A 14,445-nucleotide genomic window follows, 5' to 3' on the forward strand; every position below is an offset into this window, starting at 1 on the left:
TCAATGATGAGGATGTGGGGGCCAGTTATAATATATGCAAGTGGAAATGTGAGTTGCAAAGAGGATGCTAAGAGATCTTCAAAGGAACTATAATAGGCTGAATGTATGAGCAAGAGCATGGCAGATAGAATATAATGTGGACAAATATAAGGTTTGCATAGTGATTGTAATAAGGTCAGCTAGGTGGATGTTATCGAAAGTGAGTTCTCTAATTTGGGCTGTTAACCTGGGCCAATCAGGGAGCCCTGGCTGGCAGATACAAACAGGAATGTAGCATTGCCCTTTGATGTGAAGGGCAGTGCTTGTCACTGGCCACTCGGGTGTTTTCCTATCTTCCTGGTGGTGGAAATTGAATAAAGATTCGTGCACTTTGTGTCTTTTCACTGTGTCTCACACCTGCACGCACACACACTATGGAAAAAAAAAAGAAAAAAAAAAATAAACAGGGGATTTTCCCCTTCACTGTTTTGCTCACACAGCATTAAAAAAGAAAAGAAGAAAAAAAAAAGAGAAAAAAAAAGAAAAGAAAAAAAACAGGAATGTAGCATTGCCCTTTGATGTGAAGGGCAGTGCTTGTCACTGGCCACTCGGGTGTTTTCCTATCTTCCTGGTGGTGTAAATTGAATAAAGATTCGTGCACTTTGTGTCTCTCACTGTGTCTCACACCTGCACACACACACCATGGGTGCTGGGGAAAAAATAAGCACTACCGCACTTAGGTGGTAGTGTGGGGGTTAAATTTATAATAAGAAAAAATAAACAGGTGATACATTGCCCTTTAAAAAAGAAAAGAGAAAAAAAAGAAAAAAGAAACAAAAAAAAAAACAGGTGGCTAAAACAAACCAAACAGGAATGTCAGGGGTTCTGGCTCACTCTTGGAGCCGGCTCTGAGTGAGCTGGATCAGTGTCATGTACACTGCACATGTAAATGAAGAGCGACTTGGTGATGGGATACTGGCGTAAGGGTTAAGATTATTTCAGCTTGCTAGAAAAACAAAGGAAGGGTGTATTTTTTTCTAAAATAACAACAAATCACAATGTAATAGTGTCCAAAGGAACCTGGACTTCGTTGTTCTTGAGTCACTGAAGGCTAATAAGTAGATGCAGCAAGCAACTCAGAAGGTAAATAGTAGATGAGCCTTTATTGTAAGAGGTATAGGAATTTCAAATGTATCAAACACCAGTCAAACCGCACATGGAGTTTACAGTTGTTGTATACTTCTGGTCCCCTGACCTCAAGAAGGATATATTTGCCACACAGGGATTGCAGCAGATATTCACGAGATTGACTCATAGAATGATGAATTGTCTTATGAGAGGTGATTGAGGTGACTAGGCCTGTATTCTCTGGAGTTTAGTAGAATGAGTGGAGTTCTCATAGAAACTTAGGAAATTCTTAAATGGATAGACAGAGCAGATATAGAAAGAAGGTTTCCCTTTGGTGTGAGATCTAGAACCAGGGACACAGTATCAGAATCAAAGTCAAGCCATTTTAAGATTATATTTTAGTTAGATCTATGTCCAAAGTAAGGAGAAATGACTAATAATTTCATAAGAAAGGGAAGTTTAATAAAAGGTTTTGAATTGCATCAGATCATACCTCCTTCCATCGAGTGGCCTTCCAGGCTGGACATCGGCCTGCTCTACACTGTTTATTGACTCGAGGCTTCTTCAAGTGCTGACAGTAACTGTTATCCACAGCTACCTGCTTCATGTCAATGCAATGGACATCCCGTTGCTTGGTGCCCTTTCCACAGCTTACAGAACACTAGAAGCAAAGCACAAGAGATTATATTTTAACATCTGAATCCTTAGAGTATAAGGGCAGTAGGAGTATACTTAAGAGAGAAATCAGAAGGGCAAAAAAGGAATATGTGATTGCTTTGGCAAATGGGGTTAAGGAGAATCCAAAGGGATTTTATTAATACATTAAGGACAATAGGGTAACTAGGGAGAGAATAGGGCCCCTCAGATATCAGCAAGGCAGCCTATGTGTGGAGCCGCAGGAGATGGGGGAGATACTAAACAAGTATTTTGCATCAGTGTTCACTGTGGAGAAGGACATGGAAGATATAGTCAACACGGCTTTGTGTGTGGGAAATAATTTCTCACAAACTTGATTGAGGTTTTTGAAGAAGTAACAAAAAGGATTGATGAAGGCAGAATGGTAGATGTGATCTATATGGACTTCAGGAAGACGTTCGACAAGGTTCTTCATGGGAGACTGGTGAGCAAGGTTAGATCTCATGGAATACAGGGAGAACTCGCCATTTGGATACAGAACTGGCTCAAAGATAGAAGACAGAGGGTGGAGGTGGAAGGTTGTTTTTCAGACTGGAGGTCTGTGACCAGTGGAGTGCCACAAGGATCGGTGCTGGGTCCACTGCTTTTTGTCATTTATATAAAAGATTTGGATGTGAACAAAGGAGGTATAGTTGGTAAGTTGGCAGATGACACCAAAATTGGAAGTGTAGTGAACAGCGAAGAAGGTTACCTCAAAGTACGACAGGATCTTGATCAAATGGGCCAATGGGCTGAGGACGGGTAGATGGAGTTTAATTTAGATAAATGCAAGATGCTGCATTTTGGGAAAGCAAATTTTAGCAGGACTTATACACTTAATGGTAAGGTCCTAGGGAGTGTTGCTGAACAAAGAGACCTTGGAGTGCAGGTTCATAGCTCCTTGAAAGTGGAATCGCAGGTAGATAGGATAGTGAAGCAGGTGTTTGGTATGCTTTCCTTTATTGGTCAGAGTATTGAGTACAGGAGTTCAGAGGTCATGTTGCGGCTGTACAGGACATTGGTTAGGCCACTGTTGGAATATTGCGTGCAATGCTGGTCTCCTTCCTATCGGAAGGATGTCATGAAACCTGAAAAGGTTCAGAAAAGATTTACAAGGATATTGCCAGGGTGGACGGATTTGAGCTATATGGAGTGGCTGAATAGGCTGGGGCTGTTTTCCCTGGAGCATCAGAGGCTGAGGGGTGACCTTATAGAAGGTGATAAAATCATGAGGGGCATGGATAAGATAAATAGACAAGGTCTTTTCCCTGGGGTGGGGGAAGTCCAGAACTTAGAGGGCATAGGTTTAGGGTGAGGGGGGAAAGATATAAAAGGGGCATAAGGGGCAACGTTTTCACACAGAGGTGGTGCATATATGGAATTAGCTGCCAACGGAAGTGGTGGAGGCTGGTACAATTACAGCATTTAAAAGGCATCTGGATGGGAATATGAACAGGAAGGGTTTAGAGGGATATGGGCTAAGTGCCGGCAAATGGGACTAGATTAGGATATCTGGTCGGCATGGATGGGTTGGACCCAAGAATCTATTTCCGTGCTGTACATCTCTATGACTCTATGACTCTAAATCATTAGCAAAGTGAATGGAGCCACTGACAGCGTAAGTAGAACTTGCTCACCAATAATGTGCTATTTCATGTCTAGTTTGGATTTCACCAAAATGACTAGGCTCTACACCGTACTACAGTATTAGCCTCAACACGGACAAAAGAACTGAACTTCAATGGTGAGGGGAGTGTTATTGGGCTTGATATCAAGACAGTGTTTAGCCAAGCATCAGGAAGTAATCAGCTAGTAAACAGGAGTAAAATCTTCCATTGATTGAATCAATACCAAGCACAAAGAAGATGCCAGTGGTTGTTGGAAAACCATCATTTCAGCCCTCGGACATGACTGAAGGGCCTCTCAGGACAATGACCTGGGCCCTACTACCTTCAGCAACTTCACAAATGACATTTACTGTATTCATATGTTGAACACGTTTTAGAAAGTTCGCTTTCATTGAGACCTCAACCAACTTCTAGTGGCTGGAAACCACAGCAAAAAGCTGCCCGCAATTCATTAAAAATTGATAAATGGCTGATAGCGTCCAACTTGTAACAGGAAGGGGTCCTGTTCTGAACACAAGGTTACAGCATTATTTCAGGGCAGTATACAAAAGGTTGTCTGCTGTATAACTAGACTCACTATATTTGACTTGCAAGGTCCTGATGTCATAGAAAATGAGAGTTATTCCACCACAACCAAAGAGAGATGTACTCAATTGCAAATTTGGGGTAGTTTTAAGTTCTGAGAGTCACATTCTTTAGGAACTATGGCCGAACAGACGAAAGAAACATGGCTTCCTCAAACATAAAAGATTGTCACGAAATCTAAGGAGCTATACTTAAAGCCTTATCAAATAAATATGACTGGGATTTAAACATCACCCTCAATGCAGTACAGACCACAAAACACTTCACAGGAGCATTATCAGACAAGAATTTACACTGAGTCAAAAGGAGATATGAGGACACTTGTGAATGGAGAAGATTTTAAGGAGGAACTTAAAGGAGGAGGAAGTGATAGATGGTGAGATTAAAGAGCTTTGAACTTGGACACCAAAGGCAAATAAATCAATGCTGGGGTGAAAGAAGTCAGGATGTACAAGAGTCCTGAGACCAGACAGATGGAAATCTTGGAGGTTTCACTAACCTTCATCCTGTTTCATTCATTAATTTATCCATTTTTTTTTTCAAAATGCTTTCCTGATGACATGACTTTTTTTTAATACATTGCCATCATTTCAAATATTTGATTTCAATCATTCCTTATATTCTTATCTATTGCATTGATTCTTTTTCTTAATCAGTAAAGTGGTTCATGTCTTATTAGTCACAAATGATGGAAAGATAAGTTTTACAAATTAGGTTTCGTTTTGTCTTCGCCTAACCCCCTTTTAAAAAGAGAAGCACACAAGTTGAGTGAGACGCAAATGTCACAGCTTATAGTGAGATGTTGCTGTTAATATGCACATAACAAGGATCTCAAATCATCTGACTGCAATTTGGCCATTTGTATCTGATTAGTTCCTCTGAACTCTGTGTATAATGCAGCACCATGTGGCAGCTTAAATAAACTAGCTTCTGCTAACATGTTACAAGCATCCATAAAATAGGTCATATTCAATAACCAGAAAGCATAACAACACTTGTAGCCTTGTAAATGTGCAGGCTAACCTTTGCTGTAAGTGTTGTTGATGATTAACCATATCAGTAATATATATCCCATCACACCAACCACATAAGCATAGAGTTCAGTCAACACTGAAAATCTGTTTCTAACATGGGGACTTGGCTTTTGCTATGTTCGACCAAATTATTCTACCTATTACAGATGTTACAGATAGAGCTCTACAATGTACATTAGAAGTAGTGATGGAAGTAATCCAGTTCTGAAACACATTGGGTTACAAATGGAGTCACAATGCTCATTTCATTCCAGACCTAGTTATATGTGAATATCATTCAGCTGTTGCAACTTGCTCTGTGCAGAACAGATAAAAACTGGGGGAAATAAACCTTTGTTACTATTCATATGAGTTAGCCTGAATATTAACAGCATTTGAGCTTAATGGATGAGAGAATTTAATAGATTTCACAACCACCACACGTGCAAGCAAAATTAATACCTCTCTAAATTAACACAAGGAAACGGCATGGTCCTCTCCTCTCCTCCCTCACCAGTATCGCTCTCCCCTCTACCCCCCCCCCGCCATCAATCGTAACATTTAAAAAGCTAATTGTTCTCATATATCCACTGATTCATATAACTGGATAGATTCAAACTTAAAAGTGCACTGCTGTGTATTATGTATAAAGAGCATTGGGAACACACAGGCAGCTCCATGGGACTTATTTACGACAGACAACTCTAATTGCATGTGGAAATTCCCTCTTGCAGAAAGCAATTTAAAAAAAAATCAAAATTTATGATTACAGACCTCAAGACTTTTCTCCTGTGAAGTTGTCCTAGTTTGCATGTACAATTTATTAAACATAATTCTCAGTATTTTTGCCTCATTTTCTTAGTATAACATGCCTCAGTCCAGTAAAGTGTTATCTAATTGAATTTTTTTTAATAACTTGATTGCTTTAATACTTTGACATTTGTACAATTTACTGCAACATTTGCTTTTTACTTTCATTCAAAAAGTTCACGAAGAACCATGTGCTCTAGATCGATTGCAAATTTTGTGAATGCAGCAAATATGCAAACACCTTTTAATGAATAGCTAACCTTTTTATGAAAGCACTCAACCTCAATGCATGTTTTACTGCTCCTTCTGATAACATGTAGGACCAGTTTAATACTCACTGCTAATTCACACACTCTTACGCTCAACAAACCCCTGTTGAAGGTATTGTTGTATATAATTAATATTGTAACTGTGATTTTGGCTTGAAACTATTCAGAATAGTACTAATGCTTTGTTTGCTGTATTTAGCAGATTGAATAAACTGACTCTGGAAAGTATGCAGTATAATCTACTACTGCTGAAATGGCTCTTGTTAAGGCAATAACTGGAAAGGGATGGGATATAAAGAGATAAATAATAAGATAACCAAATTTCCTCCCCCATTTTACATCAGTCACATCAACTGGCCATTTTTGTTGGAGGCTGCCCTGTCATAGGAAGCAGAGTTGGCTACTTTTCAAAAGGCAAGAGAGAATTATTGGGTGGCAACAGAATTTGTTTTTTGTAGATTTTGAATTCAAGTCAACATCATTCTGACAATACCTCAGAAACTCTTAGAATCTAAATGTCCTTTTTAAGTTGCTTTTGGGTGTACAGAAAACAAATTTGCCATGATTTACTGGAGCACTGTTCACTTAAAATCTAGTCTGGGGATTGACTGCACTGTATTTGGCATCCTGTAACTTGCATAAAGATGGTAATTACAGAGGCATTCCAAACACAGGGTAAGATATCAGCTGACCTTAGTTCAAAGCAGTCTAAGAAAACCTCAGACTAAGTTGCCTACAATGTGAGTGTCTGCTTTATTAGAATGAGTGCTTATGCTCTAAAAGCTTTATGCACTTTGAAGATAGCGCAGTGCACAAAGAAATCTTAAGTGCACAAGGAAGTGATTTCTCATCTCTGTAAATTATTTTTCCAGCCTCGGCTTTACAGCACATAACCATGCCTCCTGGATTACGTCACCCAACCATCCAGTATTTGTTGCTGAACAGTGGGATATCACATCCATATGGGCAAATTGCCACTCCCTTTTTTTTAAGTGAAAACCTCATCTGCCAGGCAGGAGTTAAACAAAGTTGCTAATCCTTCCAGACAGGATGAAACGACAACTATGGCACTCCTCTCTCTCTTCCTGATGAACTTTTAATATCATCAGCAACTTCCAACAGCTCTCAGTTCAGGATGAATTCACTCTGTGAACTGATACTTGCAACAAAGTGGAAAGACTCCAAGGTAGGCTAATGTTTCATTCTTGCTTTCCAGTGCTCCATTTGTATACAAAACAAAATTACAGCTAAAGGCATGTTTGCAGTGAGCAAAAAGACTGAAGTTACAATTCTTTGCTATCTAACTTTTGGATGAAAACAACCGAGCATTTAAATCCATAAAATTATTTATGCAATCGCAAATGTTCATAACCTTTGAAACCTATGTGAGTTATTTTAAAAACTCCCAGCAAGTATTATAGAAATAAAAGCTTCATATTGTTCACAGGAGTAACCAAATGGTGCTATAACAATTTGGACGCAAAACGCAAATAAATATTTTATGGATTGCATGTAAGAAACAAGTTTTCAGTCTGTAACACGAGGTATTATATACAGATAAGTGAAGCACACTCAAAATGACAGTTCCATTTTAGTGTGTACACTGTTTGATTTTCATAACCCCATGTGTTTAAATAAAATGATTGTATATGTATTGTGTTGCAAATGCTTGCATGTTCTCCTTTGTAAATCTTAGCTTGTGAAGCTCAACAGATATACCTGGGAGGTCATAATGTGATTTGTTTGAAAAGTTCACATGACATCATGAACTGAGTGAATTTAAGGTCAAATAATGCCTGTAATTACCTGAACTCAGATCAGATTACATCATTCAATCATTCACAGATAGTCATATTGTTTTCAGTCTAACACTAAGCGGGTAGTGTGTCGTAGTAAATTGAGGTTTAAGAACGGAATGTAGCTCTTGTTGTTATTTGCAGTGTAATACCTGGGAGATGTATAAAAACCTTTGGTTTGATAATCTCACCTCATCAGTTTGTGAATCCCACAATTAACCTAAACTTGGCTAACATTATTAACAAAATGTAGACTGAGAAATTACAGGCATCAAAAAGTTTTGGATAGAGTTGGAATATAACCAAAATTTCATTTTAGAATATCAACTTACACTCTGGCAGTAATTATGCCTCATTTACACTATCAATTTCATCAAACATATACAAAAGTGGCAATTAAAATCATCTGTCTCCATGCACACACAATCTGAGTCTTGACTATTTCTTTTGGCTAAGCGTGAATTTTGTCAAAATTCTTTTTGGAGGGCTTCCTGCTGCGAAAGGCCCATTCTCACCATATCTTCCCAAACCTGACTCATTAGCTACCTCGCCAACGGCATCTCTTTCGTTCAAGTCTAACCCCATTCTACCCCACACCTTATTCAGCGCAACTCACCGGTGCCAGAATGGACCGGCATCTCAGGCACTGGTACCATCTGCCATGGCTCCTGAGATCTGCCTCAGGCATGACAGACGAGGCAAACGTGGCACCCTGTTTTGCAAGCAGGCACCTGGAGGTCCTAGTGGAGAGGGTGACACAAAGTGGAGATGGCTCATTCCCCCCAATACTGCACCCTGTTGGCGTGATCCAAGGTTGCCAGGCGGAGCAGTGCAGTCTCAGTCATTTGGAGGGATCTGCTGCAATATCATCCAATGTAGGTCATGGACTTTCTTCATGCAGCCGGTGTGAGCTCCACCATCTTTTCTCTGCTCATCCTCACCCTCTCTCTCTCTCTCTCTTTTAGCCACCTCCTATCCAGTATCATGCTCTACCACTATCACTAATGCCTGCAGCACTTGCCTCATTCGCTATCATCCACCCTAAACTCCACCAGGTACCTGCTCCAACTTCCATGTCGAGAACTCTCAGCTTGCTCAGTGCATTTGGTGAGATAGGCAGCTGCGTATTGATGAGGCAAGGTCGTGAACAAGCAATAACCCTCAACAGGAAACTCCACATTCCCCAGTGAGGATCTCGCCTCTGTGCTCAGCAGTTGTAAGGAAAGTACAGCTAATTTATCCTCACTCTGAGGTAGGCTTTGCTGGGCTTCATCACATGATTCTGTCACAACTTTGGCCACAGTCAATGTCATTCAGGTCCTTAAGATTCTATGGATTTAATTAAGGAAGGTATTACTGGTAACATGCAGGGTATTATTGTAAACACTAGCCTTGCCACACTGGCTAGTCATAGCCATGTTGCTCGAAAGTAGAGCACCTTTTTGACTCATGGTGAACAATGACATGAGATATCTGCCACTATCTACCTGGGAAGTGGGTCACAAGGCAGTAACTTCACCTTTGGAGTGAGATGATAGCCAAAAGATCCAGGAGTTGCTACAGTATTGTGTGAAATCACTATAATCTCCATGATCATATTGTTGCTCAGTATCCAATGTTATGCGATGATTATCCTGAAAATAATCTCTATCTTTATATAATAAGATTAAACAATCAAGTTAAATTCAGCAGGTGAAGTACTGATGGCCTCAGTATTGCTGGAACAGAGTTCAATCTATGTTCGTTATCCAGCAACTGGTGAAGATTTATACAGGCGGGGACAGGGACAAGTCTGATCTGAAGCTTCCTACAGTTCAACAGTCCGATGTGTGGCATCTAAGACCGCACATGAAGAATTCCATGTGTGAAATGGAGTACGGTGCTTGATTCCCATTGAATTGTACCTCATCAAGAGCCATTGCCTTCAGTAGAGGGAGGGAGATACCTGGGGTGGGGCATGGGGGGGGGGGGGGGGGGAGGGGGGGAGGTTTATAAAGCGAGACAGGTGAAACACTGTCACACCTACAAGATTACACAGGATATGATGCTTGCCATTTTCCTCCACTAAGCAAGTTCCGGAACATGATGTATCCACCCTCCAGCTCTCCGACACTGGTCAAGGAGAAATTGCTGCTGCTATCTTCATTGAGTTTTCTGGCAGGTTTCCACTGCAGGCTCAATATAAACTTGGGAATTCACACTGGGGACAATGGGGGAAGTAACAGTGCAACAGCTGGCAGTAAGCAGGAACATTGGTTTGTGTGCATAATTCAGCAAAAGGAAACCTGGTAAGTTCATCTTGCCTTCGTTGACTGCTTCAGCCCTTCAAATATTTACCTTCACTAAGCTTCTTCAACAGTGTTTGATGCTTATTCTGCTCTGAAAATCTTCCTTGCCAAGATGGTAGTACAGGAAGCTTTATTTTTGATACCACTATGTCATTATAGTCTTTCTTAAACAGCCTGGCTAGTACCCTGTGGAAGAGACAGGTAAAATCTCCACTGCTGCGAAAAAAAACCCAGAATACACTCTTGGTCAATGAGCCTTTAAATGGAAAGGAAGAGATCTGAAGAAGCTTAAAGACCCAATGCTGTATCTTACTAATGGAACTGCTTGACTGGTACTCAATCCAAGTTACACAAATCTATTAATTATGTTTGCACTTAGATGAAACCTTTTCATCAGAAAAGAACCTGGTTCCACTGTAGTTGGTCAGAAAAATCATCTAGCAATTTTTAGATTAGATTAATTAGATTCCCTACAGTGTGGAAACAGGCCCTTCAGCCCAACAAGTCCACACTGACCCTCCGAAGAGTAACCTACCCAGACCCATTTCCTTCTGACAAATGCACCTAACACTACGGGCAATTTAGCATGGCCAATCAACCTGACATGCACATCTTTGGACTGTGGGAGGAAACCGGAGCACCCGGAGGAAACCCACACAGACACAGGGAGCATGTGCAAACTCTACACAGACAGTCACCCAAGACGGAATCGAACCCGGGTCCCTGGCGCTGTGAGGCTGGAATTTGACTGTAGTTATTGAGAAAATTGTTGACGTTTCTTAGAAAAGTCCTATTGTGTAGAGCAGTTGTCATCATCTCACTCCTGTGCTGCAGTGAGACCTGGACTATGTGTCAGTGCCAGAGAAGTGCTAGAGTAATTCCACCGACAGCTTCTCTGCTGTGTTCCCTGAAACCAATGGGAGCACTGGCAGACAAATGTTAGTGTCCTTCTTGAAGTCTGAATGCTGTGTCTGGGTGGCTGAAAAACATTTCCCTGTCTGGTCCTGTTTTCTCAACTCTCAAAATGCCCAGTATTCCTGACAGGGCAAAGAAAACATTCAACTCTCCTTGAAGTCAGGAGCATTGGTATTAACGGTGCGGTTTGCTACCAATTGTTCAAAACAACAACAACTTTCCCATCGTATTATGAGTCTAACTGTCGTAATGATGAGGCAAATGGTGGGAGAGAGGGAAAGAAAAATAAACAAAGATAAGCAGACCTGATTCCCGGAATGACAGGATTGACATATGAGGAAAGACTGGATTGACTGGGCCTGTACTCACTGGAATTTAGAAGAATGGGGGGAATCTCAGAAGTCCTAATGAGACTGGAAAGCTAGATGTGGGAAGAACATTCTCAATGTTGGTGGAGTCCAGAACTAGGGGGTCACACTCTAAGAATAAGGGTAAGCCATTCGGGACTAAGATGAAGAAGGATCTCTTCATTCAGAGAAAGTTGTGAACCTGTGGAATTCTCTCCCAAGGGAAGCTGTTGGGGCCAGTTCATTAGATATATTCAAGAGGGAACTGGATGTGGCCATTGGAGCGAAAGGGATCAAGGGATAAGGGGAGAGGGTGGGAATGGGATATTGAGATTGCATGATTAGCTGTGATCATATTGAATGGTGCAGGGCCGAATGGCCTACTCCTGCATCTACTTTCTATGCAAGTCCTGCTCTTCAGGTCCCACTACCTCATGGGGTCTCCTGCCTCATTAGGCCAAAGATCTGCAGGTCATAAATTGGTTAGTTCAAAGCCGAGGACCGACAGCTGAAAATCACAACTTGGGTTGGCATTCTTCTCAGATCGAGGCACAGCCAATGGGGATGCTACCCAAACCATATTTAGCTTGTTTAGTTGGAGCGGTGCAGAAATATTCAGAAATTTCTGCCTTTACCATAACCACACTCAGGCATTACACAAACCTGACTACCACAGATAACTTACAGCCGAGGAAGTCATTCACCCTTTTGTGTCAGAGCTAGCTTTCTGCTGAAGCCATTTAAAGGTGGAAGACAGACAAAAGCAGTGAGCACATAGTCGGAGAAAGAAACTTATACCACCGTCTGACACAGTTACTGCCTTTGCTGTTTGAGTTCAAATATCTCTGGACATCGGAGTGCTTCAAGGAAAAGTTGCAACATTTAAAAGGCATCTGGATGGTATAGAGGTTTAGAGGGATATGGGCCAAATGCTGGAAAATGGGACTCAATTAATTTAGGATACCTGGTCAGCATGGATGAGGGTCTGTATCCTTGCTGTACATGTCTATGACTCTAAAGTAATCCCACTGCCCTGTATTGTGTGACACTTCTAACATTTAATCATTTTGCGTTCAAAACATTCGATAGCCTCCATTTCAACTGCACCATGTGGCAATCCTCCAACAGCTGTTGAAACAAGACACTTGTTCCTCATCTTTCTCCTCTTTCTTATGTTAACAAGTTTAAACTGATACTTCCTTATCTTGGCCTGTCCAAAGCAGAGGAAATGTTCTCTTCCAGTGTCTGAAGAATGTTCGTTTTCTTTTCCTGGCATCTTCCTGCAGAATTTACACTGTGCGCTGTCTATTGTTTACAATGGTCTTCATATAAAGGCATCTCTAGAACTTCATCGAGTACTTTAACACTTTAGCATTGAATCATTATTTTTTCATTCATGTATGCCCTAAACAACTGACCTTTTAATGGCTTTATTCAATTAAATTTCTCAATTCTAAGAAATAAAAATCCTCCATGGCATTGGGCATTGTTGAGAAGCACCAGAATTTGTTGCCTAATTACCCTTCTGCTGAGTGGCTTGCTCTACAATTTCAGAGAGCAGTTAAGAGTCAACCATATTACTGTGAGGGCTGGGCTCGCAAGCAGGCCAGGTCAGATAAGGATGGCAGATTTCCTCCCCTAAAGGACTTAGGTGAAACAAATGAATTTTTAATCAACCACTATTGAGACAAGCTTTCAATTCCAGATTTAATTGATGGAATTTACATTTGCCTCAGCTGCTATAGTGGGGTTTGCACCTAGCTCTCCAAAGCACTATTCTGGTTTATTAGATTACTAATCTAGTGATAGGACCATTATGCCACTGTCTGCTCATTTGTCCAGACCCTACAATATCATTGACCATAACCACCCATCTATTGCCTTTCCTGCCAAAATGTGACCTCTCACTTCCCCACAGTAATCCATCGTTGCCAACTGAATGAACAAAGTCTGATTGATGCTTTTTGTAATTAAATCATTGAATGCTTGCAGTGTGGAAACAGGCCCTTCACCCAACACTTCCACACCACCCTCCGAAGAGTAACCCACCCAGACATTTACCCCTGACTAATGCACCTAATACTATGGGCAATTTAGCATAACCAATTCACCTGGATTCCTCTGGATTGTTGGAGGAAACCAATGCAGACACAGCGAGAATGTGCAAACTCCACACAGACTGTCACCTGAGGGTGGAATCGAACCCAGGTCCCTGGTGCTGTGAGGCAGCGGTGCTAACCACTGAGCCACTTTGCCACTGTGCCACCCCAAATTCTCCAGCCCTTTTAGTTTGAGCTCATTAATAGTTTTCAAAATTGTGCTCCTGATTCCCAAAATCATTAATGATGGACAACAAATATGAATCCTGGGGAACACACTGGCAACCATTCACCAATCTGAGTAGTGCAAATCATTAGGTTTCCTCTTTATTTCTCACTGGTCAAGTACATTTTCCTGCATGCTGCAACATTTCCAGTTATGTCACATACCTGAAATTTGTTAACAGGTTTTCTGTGAGGCATTTTATTGAAGACTCATAACCTATAACTACTATATCCCTTCCAGCTATCCAATCAGTTACTTGTTACAGGAACAAAAATAACGCCTACGTATGAAGTCTTCAACATTTTGCCAACAAGCTGGAAATATGTCAAATCAGATTCATTCAACTGTTAATCTACTCAAGGGGAGCACAATACAAACAAGGTTATTCTTCGAAAGCAATTAAAGTGCAAATGAAAATGAAGCTTATATTTTAAGAAAAGCTAGATGCTGGTTACCTAGTAAAACAACAAAACGACTTTCAATCTGAACAACAGAGGCACTTAACCTCACAGAGCAGGGTAACACATTAAGGTTTACTTTTCCAGCTATTTCTTTCATTACTCTCATTTTTGCTGTAGATTTCTCTCTTAACAAAGACCATTCCATGTCCCAGCCACATTCTGTCAGGTAAAGAGACAGTATTTCTAGGCATTTATTCCAAACTTGTTCAACCAACAGTGTGCATTG

At 40.9% G+C, this 14,445-nt stretch overlaps 1 protein-coding gene across 2 annotated transcripts in view; it reads right to left on the minus strand.

Moving 5' to 3' along the window:
- Positions 1–14,445, minus strand: part of LOC140458248 (A disintegrin and metalloproteinase with thrombospondin motifs 20) — a 378,126-nt gene that overhangs the window by 71,226 nt on the left and 292,455 nt on the right. For both annotated transcript variants that reach the window (XM_072552607.1, XM_072552608.1), the window contains one exon: positions 1,601–1,768. In XM_072552607.1, the coding sequence (XP_072408708.1) occupies positions 1,601–1,768 (168 nt within the window). The remainder of the gene's footprint in view (positions 1–1,600; positions 1,769–14,445) is intronic.

Source organism: Chiloscyllium punctatum, chromosome 32, assembly GCF_047496795.1.
Source record: "Chiloscyllium punctatum isolate Juve2018m chromosome 32, sChiPun1.3, whole genome shotgun sequence".
Lineage (NCBI taxonomy): Eukaryota > Metazoa > Chordata > Chondrichthyes > Orectolobiformes > Hemiscylliidae > Chiloscyllium > Chiloscyllium punctatum.